The following is a 21,610-nucleotide window of genomic DNA, read 5'->3' as shown; positions in this document are numbered from 1 at the left end:
TTCTAATGTTCTCTCTCCTCGAACCTTTTGGTGACACAGATTGCACCTACTCATAACCATATCAGTGTGTGTAGCTAAACATTAAATATCTAAAACTCTTTTTTAGAAAGCCACTCAAGCCTATTTCATGCAGAATCCAAAATAACTTTTAAGTGACAGGCAACTGATGTGCAAACTGTGAAGCCACTGGGTTTTAAATCTGTATCTTCCATGCACAATTCGGTTATGCTTCACACCCATAAAAAGCCAATAAGAGCAAGAAATTTTCTGAGTCAGAATTTAAAAAAAAAAAAAACAAAGAAAAGGAATGTTTGCATTGATCTTTTCCATGCAGTATATTCCTTTTGATGAGGAAAAAAGAAAATGTAATATGAAATGATTTAAAAATGCATATGAACACACACACAAAAGGGAAAAAAACAGAAAATATGGTTCATGGTTACCATAAGCAAGCAAAGCAACTGAAAACATTTTATCATGCGCAATATATCATGGCAAACAAGCCAATGAAGTAATACAGTTTTTATGCCATATTGTGCACAATATATAAACTTTAAAAATACTTTCACAATAGCATTTAGAAAGAAGAGTACACTTTTCCCATCAAATGTGAATCTTGGTACCTTTTGAGATTTTAGGAAAATATTTAATTCTGCATATTAAAAATACATCTGCAACTAAACATATCCATGTCTGTTGCTGTCTTTATTATGGATAAAAGCACATAGTTCATCTCAGGTATTTTTTTCATAATCTATTATACTTTTAATTCTCAAAAGGTATTATGGGGAAGATCTAAAAAGCACAATCATAGTTTTAACACCTCATATTTAAATATCTACAGTGGGATACAGTATATATCTGTATTTAGATTTATCAATGGCAAAGGTACCAATTCTGGTGCCTTCCCAGAATATTCATGGGCCTCATGGCTGCTCCAGTGTCTGGTAGGTAGACCTACCACTAGGAAAGATGGATTTAATACCAGCATTCTTCTCGCAATGGGACAAGAAACACACAAATGAGGTAAGCACACTCGCTGGGGAGAGCAAACACACACTTAGTCCTCTCTACTTCTACAACTCGAACAAACCAATCAAGCTGTTCACAGAGGTTTGGAATGCCTGGCAAGGGTTAATGTTCTATATCAAAGTTGAGTACAGTCTCGCTCCCAGAAAGCACTGGTTCAGAATAATAGTGAAACGCGAAGAGGAAATGAGAATCTGCTTCATCTTTTATGCTCCTCTTCATGCTGTGCTGGTGCCATTGCTACAATCCAGTCCTTGGATTAGCAGCTACTCCCACAAGGGTGAAGATTTTCATTCCTAGTGTACATTTAAATTCAAACATTCAGAACATATCCTTTTCTAGGCTTACATATTATTCTAAAGAAAAGTGGAAGAACTTAGGAAAAACTCACCCATTCATTACCCCTCCTAGCCATAATTCTCAGTATTATATTGCTTAATTCTTTTGGAAACACCACACTGCAAATGGAAGGTTTGGGGATTCCTTCAATTCAGTGATTTGGGCTCAGTCCAACATCTCAAGAGAATTTATTTTTATAACTACCAGAAACTGGCAAAGCATCTCTCCTTTACCACTGAAGGCTGGCTCCATCAAGCAAAGAAGTCTTCTGAACCATGTCTATGGTTTTATACTTCACATGAAGCAGCCAATTTACTGATCAGTTACACATTTTATGCTTTAATGACGCATATTTTGTGATGCCCTTTATAACAAAGGGAATTTCTGGATCTCAGTTCAGGTACTGAATTACACCAAAATCTTTTTTTCAGGGTGGTGGTGGAGTGGTAGAGGGGTTTGGAAAGGGCAGGGTAGTGAGGGAAAAGTTGTATTCGCTTGGAGTTCTAACACTAATTCACTGGCCATGATATTTCCTTAATTTTCCTTCATGCCTTCTTAGTCCTTTCTTTTCCTCTGTTCACCACCGTTACTCTCCCTTTTATAAAACAGAGAAAAGTACCCTCTTCCTTCTATCAAAAGTCAAGGAGGACAAGCTATATATACCATAACTGAAGCAAACCAAAAAGTAGCAACACTTTCGTAAGTGGGAGGAATTCAGTTGACTTAGCACACACCTGACCTTGTTGTAAGGTTTGAGGGATGCATATGTCCCTCAAACACATGCCTTAGGGACTAGAATTAGATGGGAGCTTGCCTGCCCAAAAGTGCCTTTGACCTAAAGTAGCTGGTCCATGGAGTCTATCCAAAGGTTAAGGATGTTGCTTGGGAGTCCCAACCAGCTACCCTATGAGAGCCTTAGCCCTGGGGCAAAACAGTATTCTAAAGAAAACTTCTATCAGAAGATTTAGTTGTATTGAAAAACCATCTAGTTATATGCAGACATACCCTCCCTGCTTTGTAGCATACTGGGAGTTAATTTCAGCTCTTATTGTTTTGGAAGGATTCAGACATTTATGTTAGAGGAAAAAACTGAGATCTGGAAGAAGATTCCTGGGTGTGGTAGGCTTTCATTTCTCTTATGCTCCTCATTTTATGTCTGAATATAAAAGCTTCCCTAGTAGTCAAGAAGCAAGACTCCAGGAGCTTATGCTAAGATCATCTGAGCTAAGTAGTGGAGCAGTGTCTGGCTGCACATTTAATATGCTATGTTGGCTGACAGAAACAGGAATTCAGGAAAGGTGGGAAAAACCAAAGTTGTGGTTCTTACTGGTAAATTTCCAATCCTCCCTGAACTCAAGTAACTGTGAGTAATGGGAAACAGCTAGAAATGATTCACTAATTTGAAAATAATTTTTGTATAAATCCTCTGACAGTTAAAGTGGCACCACTCTGCATCAATCAAAGACAATGCTGCTGTCAGTACTCTTAGTTCCTGCTGGTGGAGGGGCTTATCTTGAGGGCTGTAGTGATCACCAGAGATAATAAGAGGGAGGAGAGGGAGGAGCAAGGGAGACACACAGAGAAAATGAATGAATATGACTGAATAAATCTATACCTGGATACTTGCAAGCCAGTTAACAGCAAACCAAAACAATCATTGAGAGGAGAAAAGGGTTTAGCCAGTCTAGTGAAGACCAGCCTTAGAACTGATATTTAAGAAAAGCCAAGGGGAGTGGGCAGAGGGAGGGAGAGACAGAGGGAAGGAAGAAATAATAAGTCAGTAAACCAGTGCTACCTCAAGAAGGTAGGAAAATATACTTCTTGCAAAAGTGGAAGAAAAAGAATCAGGACTAAGATATAATGACCTAGCTATATTAAAAAAATGAGATGACAGCCAAAGTTACTTTATCATCCTTTCTGCCATCCCAAATATATAAAAGTAAATATTTTCTCTTTTGAGCACAGATTTAAAGTAACATTGATACACTATTTTCTCCTAGAAGAGTTAACAAAGTGAAATCAAATTTTTTAAAGTAAAAGATGTTTCTAATTTAAAAATAGTTAATGGCTTTTTAAAAAACTGTTTTGAAGCTATGATCTAAGGGTGTTTGTACCTCATATCTTCAACTATATACAATATATTACTTAGATTTCATGATAAAGTTTTCCTGCAGGCAATTTTTCTTTTGCCATTGGGCTTTCAAATGACCCCCCAAATTCAATTGCATAGAAAAAATGTCTCTTCTTATAAAAGTCCACATAGATTAGTAAATGTGTTAGAAAACTCACTCATTCCAGGCTCAGTCAAGTAGCTGTAGCGCTTACGTAAAGCTAAAGATGCAAAGCTCTGTCGTCTATCTGTTTTCTCGGTCTGAAAAAGAAAAAAACCGAAGACTGTCTCTAACTTCCTTGTGACATTTTCACAGTTTCGAAACATTTTGTAGGATGACATGTTGATATCTTATCTTTATTTTTCTTCTTATGGAATTTCCTCATGAAAATGTTAATTTTCTACTGAGATTCTACAATCCCAGCCAATGTCTCAACAAATAACCATCATTTAGCAAATGTAAGAGCACCAACATAGCAGACTACAGGGAACTACAAATAAAAGACAAGCGTTACAGAGACTTCTGCTGCTGAGCAGTACATTTTCCCAAATTCATTCATATTGAAAGCACATATATCACAAAGTACACTCACCCTATGTGAGTACATTCAAGGAAAAAAGGCACACAAAGTTTATTATTCTGATTAGCACTGTTGTTTCTGTATGTTAATAGGCATAAAGTGTAGATGAGGAGATTAAAAATAGGTGAATGGTTTTATTAGAAATAATGTTACTGAGTCTTAAAGCTGCTGATTCTGTTATTACTGAGGTGTGAGTTTAGAACATCCAATTATCAGATAGCTTGGAAAAATATTAAGAGATAATTTATAAGGAAAAATTCATTCAAAATTTAACTGAACAACTATAGCGTTAAAAAAATGGCCAAGATAAATTTCTTTAAATAGAATATCAGATATTTATTAATAGCCATTCAGCATATCTTTTATATTATATAAAACAAGTTGATTTGTACAATAAAATTTCATATGTTACTCATGATCTTGATTTAAAAGTTTCACAGTGGATACTAGGTGAAAATATGCACAATGTATATTTATACATGCCAATCTATCACATTTAAAAATGTTTATAAAGAAGTTTGGTTCCTTTTTAAATCATTAGCTGGATTATAATTTTACTGAATGTACTGAAGTACTCTTACGTGGAGGAAGAGTGAACCATTTTTTAAGAAAAATATACGCTCTTTTACCTCATTTGAACTAATATCTGCAAAAATATGTTTCCCACACTTTAGCCCTCCGAAACTTCTTTTACACAAATTCAATTTCTATTCTATCTCTGACAGAATAAAAGCAGAAGTGTTCATATTACCTCTTCATCTTGATCTGACTCTGTCTCCTTTTGGTTCCAAGATGCATTGCAGAGACAAGGAATATTATAATGGACAGCAGGGAAAAGAGTATCAGGATATGAAAAGGACTGAGTAGGGAGCACAAAATGCAAGCTGATTTAGAAAGCAAAGCAAATCAAAAGACGCCAACAAAAAATATCAAGAACTGTACATCCATGGCAAATTAATGTGACGTTATTTGAAAGCATAAAAATCTATGAACTACCAGCAGAACCAATAAACAAGACTCCATCATACAAACCATAAGAATTTGACACCACAGTAACAAGACTTTAGTCAATCTACACAAAGAGACTAATAAAACTTGAGTTTCAAGAGCTTTAATCATGTTACAAAGCATTCCTTAATTGCATACCAAGGGCCCACTTCTTCAAGACCAGGGAGAGAAAGTTAAAATAAACCAGTAATAAAAGATACCTTTTTATGTGCTGGCAGAGTGATATTTAAGTTGCAAACAGCTGTTTGAGGCAGTCCTTTTGTTGTCTTTGGTTCTTTCAGAAAAGACAGACGACCACAGGGCTCTTGGCTAGTGTCTCTAATCTAGAAGAATTTAGGTAGTTGACAGTTACAGAAAGAGACTTTTCTGAGGATTCCTGTCTGTACAAGAGTTAAGCATGTTTGTTTTATGGAGCCCTTCAAGAGGCAGAAAAAGCAAAGGGAAAAGATGATAACAATTACATGTCAACCAAGGTGGTCACATTTAAACTAGGCAAGATTTAGGATGCCCAACTCCTAGTCTAAACACAGGATTGTTGTATCTGCTTGTCTTATCCTGAAAATCTATTGTACAGTCTGGGTTATATGCATTTTCTTCCTGTCTAATCATTTATTTTTCTCAAAGTCTCAGGTTTAACAACAATAATAACGGCAAATAATAATAACAATAAAACAACTGTCCTATGTCCTTTTGTTCTCTGAGGAGGAAGATGGTCTCTCCAGAATGTCCCTGGGCTCCACCAGAAATGAAGATGAAACTTGAATACTGAATTTGGATTTTACCCATTATTTGATTACTGAGCATTAACCAGCTTTTATTATTCTAGACTGTTTGGTTTTATCAACATTTGCTTAACATAAATGACTATTTAGCTGTCTAAAAGGTAAAGACCCTTTTTACTAACTACAAAGCCTTCCTGGCTAGAAAGTACACTCGGGAAGAACTAGGACAAAATCTGACCTTGTTCCTACGAATTCAAGGTTGGTGGGATATTTCAAACTGAATAAATTGTTAGAATCTTTTCTTTTTATTAAGAGCATTTTTTTTTTTAGTTTTAAATTCACAGAGTCTCTGTTGAAGATGATTTACCTTGATGGAAAATGGCAGTCTATTTTCTTTGAAAGCATAAAAGTTAAAAACAAGTTGCTGTCCTCCTTTGGTAAGTGGGGCCAGATTTCCATAACAATCAACATAAATAGGTTTTCCTTCTAGAACCTTTTAGAGTGAAAGAAATACATAATTTAATGTTAATTTAAGTTGAAAGAATTTTGAGATTTTAAGTCACATAACAATAAAAGACTGACATATTTCTGTGTCATATTTGTCTCCTTAATATGAAATTACTCCTATGGTGCTGTTTCCCACAAAAATAACTCTATTGTCCCACAATTCAATAATTGTGATTGGAAACTATATCATGGACATGTACAAGACAGAATTATATATTTATTTCTATTCTAGCAACTTGAAACATGTTTGAGAAACTGCCTGACATCAATCACTTATTCATATAGACTTTGAAAGGTTTTTTTGACCCTTAGATACTTATCTGATCACTAGATTTGAAAAAGGAAAATCATGGTAACGCAAATAGACAGTGACCATGAAAATAAGATAACTCAAGTAGCCACAGGAAAATGGAGACCATGACTTAGATTCATCAGTACTACATTTTAACCAACTAAGATAACCTCAAAGACACTTAATTTGAGAATGAATCTATATCAAATTTTTTAAACAAAAACTAAAATCAATAATGTAGTTGATATTTATAGTGACTGCTATTATGGCCTTAAAATAAAACCCGATTTCTGGGGAATGTAATTGAATGAACTTGTTGTGAACAAGGTACCTCAATATCTTTGCTTCTTGCAACTTCCTCAAAATTCTCCTGCTGCTCTAAAGTTTTGTCCACTTTGTCATCTGTCATGCAGAAGCACCGCAGGGAGGACTCTACAGGATCATTCATTTTGGCAAAAACAACAAACTTGGCCATATATGGAACACATATTAATTCTCTGTACAGTTGTGTAGCTAACCCCACAGTTTCTAAAACTTGATGGCAGTCTGCAAGCCAAAATCTGAGAAAAACAAAATAAAACAAAACAAAAACAAAACAGAAGTATGAAAATGAGGTGATTTAAAAGACAAATCTTAAAAAAATTCACCACTAAAAAAATGAGACTATATAAGGGAGCTAACCCAAAACATTAACTTATTCATTTAAACAAAAAGCAAAGGTGTTTACTCTCTATCAAACACAAAAACCCTACGTTTATTATTTCTTATAATTTTGCTAGGAAAATGCTAAGGATTTTTTTCTCTCTTTTCTTTCCCGTAAAATTCTTGGTCCCCTCTTACACATACCCATGATAAGCCTTCGTTTCTACTGCTGCTTAAGAGTTTAATCTATTACTTTACCATTGGAAGGAGCAAGAATTGTATGGAAGAAAACAGGAGAGAAGGGAAAGTCCTATTGGTTTTTATGAATTGCTAAGAACTTCTACTAGAGGAAGCTAGTCTAGCATCTATAGCTTCCTGTAAGAACTGGATAAAATGACTTATTCCACTGAATTTTAAATTTCTGAGTTAGGCCCAACTTCACCATCAAAATTTAAAAAAAGAACCACATTGATATTAAACACAACAATTTTTACTTTCCAAAAGGAAATAAAACTAATTCCTTATGCTTTTTAGAGTCCTTCATTTCCATACCTGGCTGAAACATTGGTTGTAAAAGAGACACAATCCTTTATAAATGTCAAAGGAGTAGTTCCTGTGATATCTTCCCACTGAGCAGGCGAGGTTCCCCCTGAGATAACAAGAGCAGATATGTTGACTTTATTATAGGAGATGTTCCTTTTAAAATTTCATCACCATCCTGTTCTTCCTGAATAGCTAGCAACTTGCAAAACTCCAACAGTTTCAATTAATAACATGTACTAACAGTAGTTTTCCTCTCTACTCTCCTTTTATACTTTTACTAGCTTATAGTGATCTCCTGGTAAGATATATAACTATATATATAATTAGATTTATTTTAAAATTGCTTTTCTGTTTGGGTACTAATGAGTGCTTAAACTTGGGGCAACCACAATTTATAAACATATATTATAAGTGCAAAGATTTGCTGTTTCAGATAGACAATATAATTCTTGTATTTTTTTATTTTTTAAAAAAGAAAGAACTATCAAGAAAGTTAAGAAGCAGCTCATTTTGTACTGCTTGAATTGTTTAATTTTCCAGGGTAAAAGGGAGAATTAGCCATTAAAATTGCTCTTCAAGAAAACCCCCAACCTGTCTTAATCTTAGACTTTCAGTTAAAAATCATATTAGGTTAATCAAAGGATGAGTTAAACTCTGTATTCCAGGTGCTTATTCTCCTAGGCTCTGCATATTTAGTGTGTTGGATCATACTTTGAGTAGAGTAGGTGAGAAGAATCATGTACTCTGCTCTTCCCTCCTCCTGGTACTCTGTGGGAGCTCCATTTTCCCAAAGTCCAGCTAATTTTCTGCAGTCTAAAGGGTGTTGCTAGGCCCACCACCTCTGTCTAGGTCACTGAGAGATTACCTAGATGTTCCAGTAGATTTAATAAAAACCTCAATAAAAGGATGCTATTATTAATACTAAACTTAATAGCAGGAAAAATGATATCACTGAATTTTAAATGAGTCATGATATCAGCATCTTAAAGAAATAATTACAGGGATAATACAGACGAGATAATGGACAAATGAAATTTTTTTTTCACCTACTCTTATAATGTTGGCATGGATGTTTCAAGGGCTTTATATCTTTGTACAGAATCATTGCAAATGCTAGCATTAATAGCAAGTATAGCAACAACTTAACCAAACCTGTAATGCTACAGAGAAGGCGCAGATTGGGTGTGGTATCCCCTTTGTACCCGTTGGATACACCTTCTCCTGAGGGTGGGGGCACCGGAATGGTCATTGTGATAGGTTTATGGAATTTCCTTCTTCTTGGTTCCACAGTGACAATTGGGCTAAATGTTGCTTTGTTTCCAAGGATCTTTTTCACAATTTCATCTGGAACAGGCTGGGCCTAGAGACAGAGAAAGAATCTTAAACGAAGTGGACATTTTTCTCTCATCGGAAAATTGATTTTTTAAGTGAGGAGGAATAAACAAAAAACAGATAACCAATTGTTTACTGATAGCCTGCTCAAGACTTAGAGCACTAAGCTCTAAAAAACCCAACTCTTTGGGCATGAAAGGTCAGCCTCACAAAAAGAACATGAACTTTCAGTTAAACTCTTAGTCAGTGTATTGATTAACAACACAAATTATTTCAGGTTATTTTCCTTAGTAAGAAAAAAAGTACTGGTTAAGGTCTAACTGAAATGAATAAATGCAAGAAAGAACATTCTTGCCAAGATTTTCAGTCAAATTTCCAAACTAAAACAAGTTCCAACTGGTTTGGGTAAAATCCAGCATTTATGAGTTACTTAAATCCAACCAAAATTTGAAAGCTTGCAGATTTCACTATTACTGCTTTTATGATGTGGCATATTCTAAACCAAATCAAATATGGTTTGTTTCCTTAATGGTATATTTGTTGTTTGCTGCTTTTGTTGCTCCATATACCAATAACCTATGGTTAAAAGAAACATCTTTCATCAGAAACCAAGTGATACTTTGAAACAGAAGAACCGTAAAATATGTACCTTATTTAACAAGCCACTATGCTTTTTACTTAATGCTTTTCATTTGAAATAGGTTAATGATTCCCAGAATGGCCTAATGCTTTGATTAGCAATATCATTAGGATGAGTTATGACAACTGTTTCCAGAGCAGAACATTCTCACATGCTCTCTATGTGTACCAAGGAGAACAACTTTTTGTGAACATTACCTGGAGGCCCACTCGAATCCTTTTGGTTAAAGCACCCTCTGGGAAAGAAGCCTGGACAAGGGGCACAGTGGTGCTGCTTAGAATTCCACCTTCAGGACCAATCTGGTTGCTCTCCTGCTTAATCCGCGAAACCACCGCAAAATACTGGGGGAAATCCTTAGTGATAATCCTGCAGATACGCTTCTTCCCCAACTCTTCTGGGCTGTCAAGTTCTGAAAAGACAAATGAATGAAAAAGCTTTGAGAATAAGCTTGTCTACGTAATACTTTGAGACAAACTGTTGTGTCATTTTGATCGTTAAAACTATTTATATTCAGTAGTCTAAACAGAGTTTTTATGATAAAAACTACAATGACCTTATTATAAAGCTATTCATCTATGGTATTTATAGAAAAATATTTCTACTAAAGAGGAACAAACATCTTCAAAACTGGCACTTTAGCACATATGGACAAATTTCTACTCTTCAAGAAGGGATACCTCATTCTGTGCTTATTTATCATAATCTGCCCTCAAACTGCCAAAAGTAGGAATGTGTCAGAAAAGAGTAGGGCCTCACAAGAAAGTGAATAAGGATGTAGGTATGTCTGAAAGGCTCTATAACTTTATTTGAAAACCACTTTAAAATATTTTTAAGTTACCCAAATGATTAGTATCATCACCACCAATTTCCATCTGCCAACCGATGGCCCTTACACATCAAACTCAACCTATCTACAAATGGACACACCTTCTTCCTTTCTGTCCACCTCCAAACCTACTTCTTCCCTTGTAGTCCCAACTTTGGTAAAGGGTTTCCAGTTTGCCCAGGCCTCCAGTCTAACAGCTTTGATTCGCTTTCCTTTGTACTTCACCTCTAAAGGTCAAAGTTCCATTGATTCAACTTTGGAAATGGCTTCCTTTCCTGCCACCCCCTTATTCAGGCCATTATGCTTTGCGTGGATCACTGAGACTACCTCCTAACCATCTCCCCGCCACTCGCCTCCCCTTGTGCCACTCCATCTGCTGTAGTGCAGCCAGATGGGTCTTCTTTCAAAAGCCAGATTTTATGCAGAATTCTGGTAGGTTTAATCGAAATAAATGATTTTACAAATCATATGAAATAATAAATATTTGAGACTAACCGAGAATAGTTTGGAAGAGTAGATTTGTGAGGGAGAATTTATCTTACAAGATTTTAAAACTGACCTAGAAGTATCATAATAAAACAGTTATATAGAGAGACATATAAGAATATAAGAAATATGTATAATAATAGACAAACAGGTCAGGAGGACAAGAATAGAGAATCAAGAAATAGATTCAAATTTATATATGTATACGCATACATATATAATATACACACATATATATCTAAATCCATATATATCTACTTTTATATATGTATTATATATATAGATCAGTATATTTAAATCAAAGGCATATATTTGCACTTCAAATCAGTAGGGTAAAGATGATTTATATAAAAGATGGTGTTGATATAAGTGAAAATCTATTTGGAAGAACAAAGCTAAATCACTGCATTTTATCAAATAGAAATAGAAATTCCAGCTGGACAAGAGACTTTACTTAAAAAAATTATTACCAAAAAAAAAAAAAAATAATCGAGAATATGGCTTTGCCTTGGTTAGGAGAAATGTTCCTACTCAAAACTAAAAACCTAGAATCTGAAAAGGCAGTTCTGAGTATATAAAAATGTAAAGCTGGGCTGGCCCCATGGCCAAGTGGTTAAAGTTCTGTACGCTCCACTTCAGTGGCCCAGGTTCGGGTTCGGATCCCAGGTGTGGACCTACTCCACTCATCGGCCGTGCTGTGGAGGCATCCCACATACAAAGTAGAGGAAGACTGGCACAAATGTTAGCTCAGGGCTAATCTTCCTTAAGGGAAAAAAGAGGAAGACTGGCAAAGGATGTTAGTTCAGGGTGAGTCTTCCCCACCAAAAATAAATAAATAAAAAATAAATTCTTGGGGCTCGCCCAGTGGCGCAGCGGTTAAGTGTGCACATTCCGCTTCGGTGGCCCAGGGTTTGCTGGTTCGGATGCTGGGTGCAGACATGGCACCGCTTGGCAAGCCATGCTGTGGTAGGTGTCCCACATATAAAGTAGAGGAAGATGGGCATGGATATGGGCTCAGGGTCAGTCTTCCTCAGCAAAAAGAGGAGGATTGGCACAGATGTTAGCTCAGGAGTAATCTTCCTCAATAAATAAATAAATAAATAAATAAATAAATAAATTCTTATAAAAAATATAAAGCTTTCTATGACAAAAATAGTAAACCTGAAAGACAAAACGTAGACTGGGAAAGATAATAGCCATGCATGACAACGGATTAATATGCTCAATACCCATGGCAGCTACAAGTTCATAAGATGACAGACAAGCCAACAGAAAATGGCAAAATGTTATATAAACAAGAGTCACAATTCACAGAGGCTGAAAAACAGTCAATAAACATATACTAAAATGTTCAAACTTAATAATTTAAATGGAAATACCAATTAAAACAAGATATGATCTCTCTCCACACCTCTTAGTAACATTAAAGACTGATAACATCTGTCCAGAGAAAATTTTGGAAAAACAAGTGCTTTCATTCTTGCAGGTGGGGTGTGAATAGCAGTAATCTTTTGACAATGTAATTGGGCATCATCTATTCAAAATGAAAATGCACCTATCCTTGTCCCAGCAGTCCCGTTTTCTGACATCTTTCTTACAAGTATATGCAAAGCAGCATTGCCTGTAATGACTAAAGCTTGACAGAGCCTACACGCCCATCACAAGGGAAGGATTAGATAAGTCAAGTTTCATCCACTCTAGAGACTCCTGTAGCTAGTAAATAGGGTGATGCAAATTCATTCATTTACCAAGTAAATACTGAGGACCCCACTATGTGCAGGCTCTAGTCTAGTCACTGGGGATGCAGTAAAGAGTAAACTAAGTCACTGCTCACATGGAGATTACATTCTAATGGCGGGGCCACACACCACTAAACAAATATGAAGAAAAAAATAAGTTGATGGGAGGAAATAGAATGTGACAAGGGGAGGGGGGATGGGGAGGAGAGGTTCTTATTTAAACAGGATGATCAGGAAACACCTCTCTGAGGAGGTGAGATTAGAGGAGAGATCTGAGGGAAAGTGGGAGCCAGGCAGGTGGTAACTGACCAGTATAAAGTGTATAAAGCGAGGAAAGAAGCAAGATGCAGAGCAATATGCATAGTATGATCCTTTTTAGGGGAAAAATATAATCTGCACATTTGTGTACGTTTATAAGAGAAATCTGTAGAAGAAACTTAGTACTGGTTACTTCAGAGGGATGGGAAATGGAGCTGGAGCTGAGGAGGTGAGAAGAGGGTGGGGAATAAGGCAGTATTGCCTTTGGGTTTATATACCTCGAGTGGTTTTGGTACAAAATAAAGAGAAAATTCCCACACTTCAGGGAGGGGTGTTGGTTTTCTTTTTGCTACTCACATAAGCATCTCTTCATACCTCTGATACATACGGTACATCCCATAACTATGAACATGCCTGCCTCCTCTATTAGATACGCAGGGCTGAGATCACGGCTTATTCCGAACAGAAATTTGTAGAATGCTAAAATGGATGGTTAGGCAATTGGATCAATGACGTCTTCTTATTTTACAGATTAGCCACTGAACTCTGAGATGGGAGCGCCAAATTCATTGCCAACTAGGAGAGAAATAGGGTTCAACCCAGATGAAAGATGGAACTGGAACTTTGGTCCTTTTTGGTTCCTAACCATATCTCCTTCCCCTCTGCTCTGTCCAAACCTAAATGCTGAGTCCCCAGAGAAGGAAAATGAAAGAAAACAAAGATAAAGACTGAAAAAAGAAGGCTAGTATAGAAAAACAGGAAGGAATCAAAGAGTTTGCTTAGGGAAATAGTCTGGAGAAGTTTTCACCTATTCAGCAATTGAGAGAAAATAAAAGTTTATTTTATTAAACATTAAATATAAGCAGATATATTTCCCTTCCCATGATTTGGCTTATTTATTTATTTGTTTTTGCTGAGGAACATTCACCCTGAGCTAACGTTTGTTGCCAGTCTTTCTCTTTTATTTTTGTACGTGAGCTGCCACCACAGCGTGGCCACTGACAGATGAGCTGTAGGTCTGCGTCTGGGAACCAACCCCGGTTGCCGAAGTGGAGTGCATCGAACTTAACCACTAAGCCACCAGGGCTGGCCCAACATGGCTCATTTTAAAAAGGCTGAATTCCTAGAATTCATAACTCATGCTGCAACTGAGAAAGTTCTGCTCATTTGTTTAAATTGCTGTGCATCACGTCATCATCAGTTAAGCAAATATTTTTTTACTTCAGCCTCAAACTTGTGATTATGTTCTCCTTTAGAAACGGCTCCGGCCTCCATATAGTGGAAGCAATTTAAGAAGACTCTGCCATGAAATTACATTCTTCAAACAAGACAGATTTCCTAACTTTACATGTAATGAGCCGGGTATCCTATGAGTGTGAAGTTTACTCAAGATCAGTCTGGACCTACCAGAGGGAGTGAGGCATCTTTCAGGGGACTTGTAACATGCACTTCTTAGGTGTTTGTGTGTCTGTGTGTGTGTGTTGTGGGTACGTGCACATCCATTTGTGAGGAGTTAAGGTAGAGACAGCTGTATCACCCCAGGAAACTGTAATAGCAACAGACTGAGAAGAACTGCCCCTTTGTGCAGCACAGGCAGCCTGGCCGCACGTAGGCTATATCAGCTTTGATAAAGCAGTAAAGCCACTCCAAACAGAAAATGAGTGTGTACATCGCAGAAGCTGCGGATGAGTGGTAAATGGAGAAGATCAGGTTTCTAAGCCCACATTCAACTTCTGATATCTTTTAGGATTTGCCAGTGGTTCAGGGATCCTCTGTGTTGTACCCACTCTATTTTAAAGCTTTTAGCAATTCTTCTGTCACTTAAAACTTGCATAGTTATTGACTTTCAGTGTTTATTTTAACAGGTATTTTAAACATAAGCCTCAATCCAAAGGAAGAAGTAATGTGGGAATTTTAGGCATTAGAGTTCTCATGCACCAGTCTTTTTTGTTTTTTGATGAGGCAGAGTGGCCCTGAGCGAACATCTGTTGCCAATCTTCCTCTTTTTGCTTGAGGAAGATTGTCCCTGAGCTAACATCTGTGCCAATATTCCTATTTTGTATGTGGGACGCCACCACAGCATGGCTTGATGAGCAGTGTGTCGGTCCACGCCTGGGATCCAAACCCACGAACCTTGGGCTGCCGAAGCAGAGTGTGCGAACTTAACCACTATGCCACCGGGCCAGCCCCCCATGCACCATTCTTTAAATAGAATAATATACATACACATTGCTTTTTTGAATTACTCAGATTCCCAGGCCTCTGCATGCAGAAATGGAGAAGAGAGATCTCCCCTTAACCAGGTTATTATTTATGTGTACTTAAAATATTTTTAACTTGTTTTCTGAGAATAAAAGTCAATAGAAATATAAAAATAAAAAAATATTATTTAAAGATTGGTTTATAAAAAGAAACAATCTCTTCAAAAGCTACAGTTGAAGGCTAGGCTATTACACCCTAGGATATCTGCATAAGTAAGAAAATAAATGTCGTAGATAGTAGGTGAATGTGAGCTGTCAAGAGGAGGAGGTGAAAACCAGTTGGTAAAGTCACTACAGAATTCCTATGACCTGAAAATCTATCACAAGATCTTACTGGCCATCAACAGGACAGAGGTTACATAAATTATGATATACTCATACTATGGAATACTGTGCAGTATTAAGAAGAATGGGGTAGAAGTCCACGGCATATTAAATGAAAAAGTCACAAAAAAATAACAATTGACTAATCACATCTTTACATGTCTATGTGTAAATTCATATAATTTACAGAAAAATTAAGGGAAGGGGTGAGATAGGAAAATCATAATACATATTATAATGAATGTCTACTCATGTATTATTATATGGGTTAATACTACTACAAATACCAGTATTAAATAATAAATAATATACATAAATATAATACAATAGACTATTAGTGTTTGATGTAGATTCAACTCAAGTATATTTTTTTCTCTATTTCTTGCTTTAAAAAAAGGAAACTGAAATACAATAATAAAATGAGCTTAACTGAATGTTTGAAAGCTGGTAACTAAATGCCCAGTGGAAGAGAAGCTGTGGGAGGGAGAGGAAAGGGCTCTTGGCACTCAGCTGCTGTGAAGCCCTGACTTGTGGCCACATTACGTGGCATCATGAGCACCTGACTGCAAGGCTTTTTATTCTGTTTATAATTTTGATAAATTATTGTGTATTAAAATTAGACTTTCTTTTCAGGAAATGTGAAGTACCCACAGTTAAATTATATTAACTTAAATGCTGTTTGATATCGTGGCCTGGTACACTGTAGATGTTCAACTGGGATCCATGAACAAAGAAACCAATTGGGAATTAATGAGACTCACACATTTCATACCAAGTAACTGCGTGAGTCTTTAAATCTTGCTCTAAAATATATGTAGTAGTAGAGACTGTTATTGTTTCTTCTTTTAATAGTTTTTTTTAATTAAAAAATTGTGTGTGAAAAAGAGGCTCTAGTCTTCCTACTTTTTAATCCACAGTAAAGTCTATTATGTCCATGTGTTTCTAACTCAGAACTTACTGTTTACTTAATGGATGTTTACCCAAACTGAACTAAAAACTCATGAGACTATAAAACACTTCTGAAAGTGCTGTGTGGCAAACTAAAAAGGTACTTCAGAAAGATCGGATTTCCAGGCAAATAGCAAGTCTGATAATGTAAAAATGAACAATGCCAGTGTTCTTTCCAGGATTGAATTTATATGTATTCAGATTTTAAAATGGTCTCTTACTTAGGCCAGAGAAGCAGGAGTATATTACCAACAATCTGTACTTTGCTCCCACCCTTTACATACAGAGATAAACCCAAGAAAACAGTCTGCAGCAGAAATGTGATGCCTGTATCACAGTCGTACCTGCAGAAAACCAAGCTCCCAGTGCACTGTGTCCCAGACTGGCCAGATCACAGGCAGCACCAGTGCTGCTTATTAAAAGCAAACATTCCTGGGCTTCTCTCATAGAGATTCTGATGTGGTAGGCCAGGGGTGGAACCTGAAAATCTGCTTTTCACACTCAATTCAGGTCTTGACATGTTTGGGAAGTGGGGTCTTAGAAGACTCCCACCCTATACCTGTCCTTAAAAATTCAGAACTTAAATTATTAAAAAGTGACAACAGGATTCTATGCGAAACAATACAAGGATGGTCCAGTATGAGAAGAGGAACTTAAGGGGCAATAAAAAAATATCTATTACTTTTAAATGGTTTTGTTTTTTAAAAGGATATGTACTCCGTCGCTATAGAATTAAAGGAGAAAAGGGCATAAAAATTAAGAAGTTCTTACCTTTCGGGGTGATTCATAATACCATAGTCTATGAAAAGCCCCTGGAATCCCTCTCTCTTTCTCTCTTTTTAATCTGTTACTAGCAAAGTTTTCACACACACAAAAAGATTAAAGGGAAAAGAGAAAAGTGAGTTCTGAAGTAGATAGTTTTGGCCAGAAGGAAGATTAAAATTTACACTTACTGAATGTCTACTTTGTGGCCGGTCAATTACTATTTAGCCCACATAGCATTTTGGTGAAGTAGGTGTCTGAAGTTCAGAGAGGTTAAGTGACTTGCCCATACTCACTCAGCTGGTCTGCTTGAGAGCTGAGATTAGAACGTAGGTCTAGGAGGAGAAGGGATGACGTCACACAGACGTGGACTTCCACCACTGTGTAACACAGTGTCTTTGCAGACTACCTGGCACATAGCGGGTGGTTGATAAGTGTGTGAATAACAGATAGATTTGCAAATACCCTGGTCCAAAAGGTTGACATGACTTCTTATTGGCCCACTCTATAAGCTGAAAGTCCTGATTACAGTGGCACGTTCTGCGGCACCAGAAATGGAAACTAATGTTCTACAGCTTTCTTGCCTCGTTGATTAATGATAAATTTCTTAAGTAGTTTGTAACTCATTTAGTTTCTTTATTTGTAAAAGGTGGGACAGGATTGTCTGTAACTGAGATTTTGCAACAGAGCAATTAAGGATCATAAAATGCTTTGCAAATACAGTGGTTATGGAGGTCATAATACGATGAAGCATAAATAACAGGGTTGAAATCATGTTCCCACTAAATGAGTTACTCTAAAGCTTTCAAATGATCCTCCTGATTAGTCTTGTCTCTTTTATGTGCACATGATTAAATGTCTCGAAAACTTGGTCAAATAGGGCCAGGACGCTCTTTCCTATATCAAATTTGTTTTCTGAAGGCTGTTTGTGACCTGGTCACTTTTGAGTGTGAACATCTATAAAAGGAATACAACCTCAAGGTTTCACAAAGGACCATTTCTATATCTAAGATTTAACTTCCGGCCAGGTGAATATTATACTCAGCTTGCTTCTCCAAGAATGGAGTATCTGATATTGAGGGGTGGGAAAAAATGGAGTCTTAGGATGTTAGAATTCAAAAGGGCAAGCCAGCTAGTATGAGTCTGTGGAAAGTCACTGGAAATAGGAGTTTGGGTTCAAATCCAGCTCTCCAACCAGTGACCTTGGACTTTGGACAAGTTCCTGAACTCTGAGCCACCCTACATTCCTCATCTGTAAGATGAGGATAAGAAAAGTTTCCTCTGGGGTAGATGTGACAAACAAATGATAGAAAACCACCAGCACAGTTGTATTCATGTAACAACTTAGGTTACATATTCTTTCCAAGGTCGCACAGTTTGGGAGTAGAGGAGAGTCAGAGAGCCAGTGTGTGGCAGATCTAAAGTTGGATTTTTTTTTTGCGCTTGAGGAAGATTAGCGCTGAGCTAACATCTGTGCCAGTCTTCCTCCACTTTACATATGGGTCGCTGCCACAGCATGGCTGATGAGTAGTGTAGGTCTGTGCCCGGGATCTGAACCCACAAACCCGGGCTGCTGAAGCAGTGTGCCGAACTTAACCACTATGCCACGGGGCTGGCCCCAGGTTGGATATTTTTAAACATCACACTATCTCTGTTGTGTATCTCTACAGTGTATAAATCTGAATTGATATCATTTCGATTTCATTGTTTTTTAAAACAAAAGTTCACCAATTACAGAAAATTAATTATCAGATAAATTGGAGGAAACAAAGGGAATAAATAAAAGGAAATAAAAAATGAAGGAAATAAATCTATAATATTCAACTCTGTAGAATATGTGGGACAATAGAGCACTTGTAATGTATTCACTGAAATATTTCAGGAAATTATAGACATTCATCTCTTTGGAATTAAAGTTCAACTCCATCTGAATAAGCCCACTCAAGATGTCATAGGAAAAAACCCCTCAAATAACATAACTTGACCCATCTTCCTCAATATAAACATAATAGGAAACTTTTCAATTTTTTTCCCACTTTTATTTTGAAATAATTATATTCATGAGAAGTTGAAAAGACACAGAGAGGTCCAGGCACCTCTAAAATTTTAGTAATTTAACTTTCTTCTTCAGTTCTGGTATCTGCTTTATGTCTGTCTGGATTAGCATTATTTTACATCTTTACTCAAGGTGGGACTTGTTATTGACATCTGCACAATGGATTGAGTGCTAATGCTGCAGAGTGTCTGGAAACAATGATATTCCTTTGTTTTTCCCCACCAGGTTTAGCAATCCATATAATTTCTGACAATCAGATATCTTAAAGTTATTTTTAGAGAACTAATTTGTAATGATTACTGCCCTTTCTCTGCCTCTCCCGGCTTCCCTATTTGGTTGTGGCATCTCTTGAGAAAGTTGCTTTCTCTCTTGGGCATGGGTCCCTGAATTACTGAGGAAATGTATCACCAAAAGTGGGGGCATTTGCCTGGATACAAATCATTCATTTCTGCATTTATTCAACAAATTATGATGAGGTGACAACACTGTGCCAAGAGCTGTTATGTACACTGGGCATAATGGCTGTCAGCAAGTCTGAGCCAGGCCCCGCCTCACCGACTTTACAGTCCATCAAGGAAGAAGCAAAGGTTAAAGTTGCTTGTTATGAAAGAAGACAAGCCAAGCATTGTGGACATGTTTCCCAGGTGGCTCTAACTCAGTCTCGGGTTTAGGGCAGGCTTCCTGGAAGAAGAGAGTGAGGGAGGGGATGTTTGGCCATCTTGGAATAATCATTCTAAGGTTCTCCATGATTGCAGAAGGATCTGCTTCTCCATGTTTTTTCCAGAAAAATCTTCCTCCACATTTGCTTACTTTTCCTCTTGTGCAAATAAAAAGGCATGGCTTTCAGGCAATTAGCCGCATTATGTCACTTTCTTCAATCCTTTGTTTAAACCATTACCCCAGGCAAAAAACAACTAATACGGTCCTATCTTCAAAATCAGGATCATACATAATGCCTTAAAGCTAAACACCATAAATCAGTGACCCAGAATGTGCAGCAGATATGGAAGTGCTCTGAGCTACGAGGGGCCTAGGCCTGCTGTGTCTGGCACACTGGCCTCTACTCACGTTGATCCCAAAGGCAATGGAGACTTCCACCCAATCTTTCAGGCCTGCTTCACTGTCCTCAGAGGGCTAAGAGTCCCACTCTGACACGTGGGGCAGGGTGACTGATGTCATTATTTTGACTAATATTTCATAAAGACATGTAATTCTGGCAAATCCATATACACAGACATATATAAAACTTGGCATTATTAACTAATGCTTATTTCCTTTGGTCCTGTTTTCATTTCCCGACTAGTAGGTGTGGGGAACTGTTCTGGTACAGTCTCCTTTCCTTTTGCATTGGGGTGGGCATCGTTCAACTGACTTAAAATGACAGTTTTATGGTAACGGACTGAAAGCAAGTTAGTATTTTGTCACAGTTTAACCATTTTTGGTATGCTTTTTTTTTTTTTTTTGGCATCCCAACCACATTCCTGATTTGTTAAGTTCAATTTTTCTTTTTCCTCCAAAATTTTTCAAAATTGTTAATAGATTTCTCCAACAGATGGTGCTGTGTACAACCTAAAGCTCCATATTTCACCTGTCAGTGCTCAACTGCTGCTACAGTCTAACTTGACACTTTAAGACTATTTGTCTCATGGCTGATAAATTACAAACAAGTCAGTTCAATTGAAATGAACCAGAGTAGCAATTTTTAACTGAGAAGTCTGTTTCTAAAATATTGTTGATATAGTTAGATAATAAATTATGGAAACTTTATTTTCTGTTACATAGCATTATAAATATCACTTTTCCTTTCTTGCTTCAGTTTATAATAAAACAGTATAATTATTTAATTTAACATATATCATCTTAAAGTCTCATTTGCTCTCATCTGAAAGTTAAGCAATGACAAGGGAGAGAATATTTTCCTAGCATTATAACACTGTTTGGAGAAATTCAGCAACATTTTCTTCTAATATAGTGATTGAGATTTAAAAATAATAGCATAATCCATATATCCTCAAAGCAATCATGTGATACTTCTTTTAAAACCTAATAGATATGTAAAACAAAGGCAATGGAGACTTCCACCCAATCTCTCAGGCCTGCTTCACAGATATGTAAAACACTGTCGAGAGAAGCATTATCTAAGTATGATGTAAGCCACATCTGTAATTTTAAATTTTCTTACAGCCACACTAAAAAATAAAAAGG

At 36.8% G+C, this 21,610-nt stretch overlaps 1 protein-coding gene across 1 annotated transcript in view; it reads right to left on the bottom strand.

Annotated features, from left to right (window-relative positions):
• Positions 1-21,610, bottom strand: part of ANK3 (ankyrin 3) — a 333,064-nt gene that overhangs the window by 43,697 nt on the left and 267,757 nt on the right. The window contains exons 29-35 of the mRNA XM_046652926.1: positions 9,943-10,154; positions 8,926-9,133; positions 7,783-7,879; positions 6,920-7,148; positions 6,157-6,282; positions 5,268-5,390; positions 3,658-3,739 (exon numbers count right to left, since the gene is read on the bottom strand). Of these exons, the coding sequence (XP_046508882.1) occupies positions 3,658-3,739; positions 5,268-5,390; positions 6,157-6,282; positions 6,920-7,148; positions 7,783-7,879; positions 8,926-9,133; positions 9,943-10,154 (1,077 nt within the window). The remainder of the gene's footprint in view (positions 1-3,657; positions 3,740-5,267; positions 5,391-6,156; positions 6,283-6,919; positions 7,149-7,782; positions 7,880-8,925; positions 9,134-9,942; positions 10,155-21,610) is intronic.

This window comes from Equus quagga, chromosome 2, assembly GCF_021613505.1.
Source record: "Equus quagga isolate Etosha38 chromosome 2, UCLA_HA_Equagga_1.0, whole genome shotgun sequence".
Lineage (NCBI taxonomy): Eukaryota > Metazoa > Chordata > Mammalia > Perissodactyla > Equidae > Equus > Equus quagga.
The sequence above is the reverse complement of the archived record's forward strand: the minus strand, read 5'-3'. Positions and strand labels throughout refer to the sequence as shown.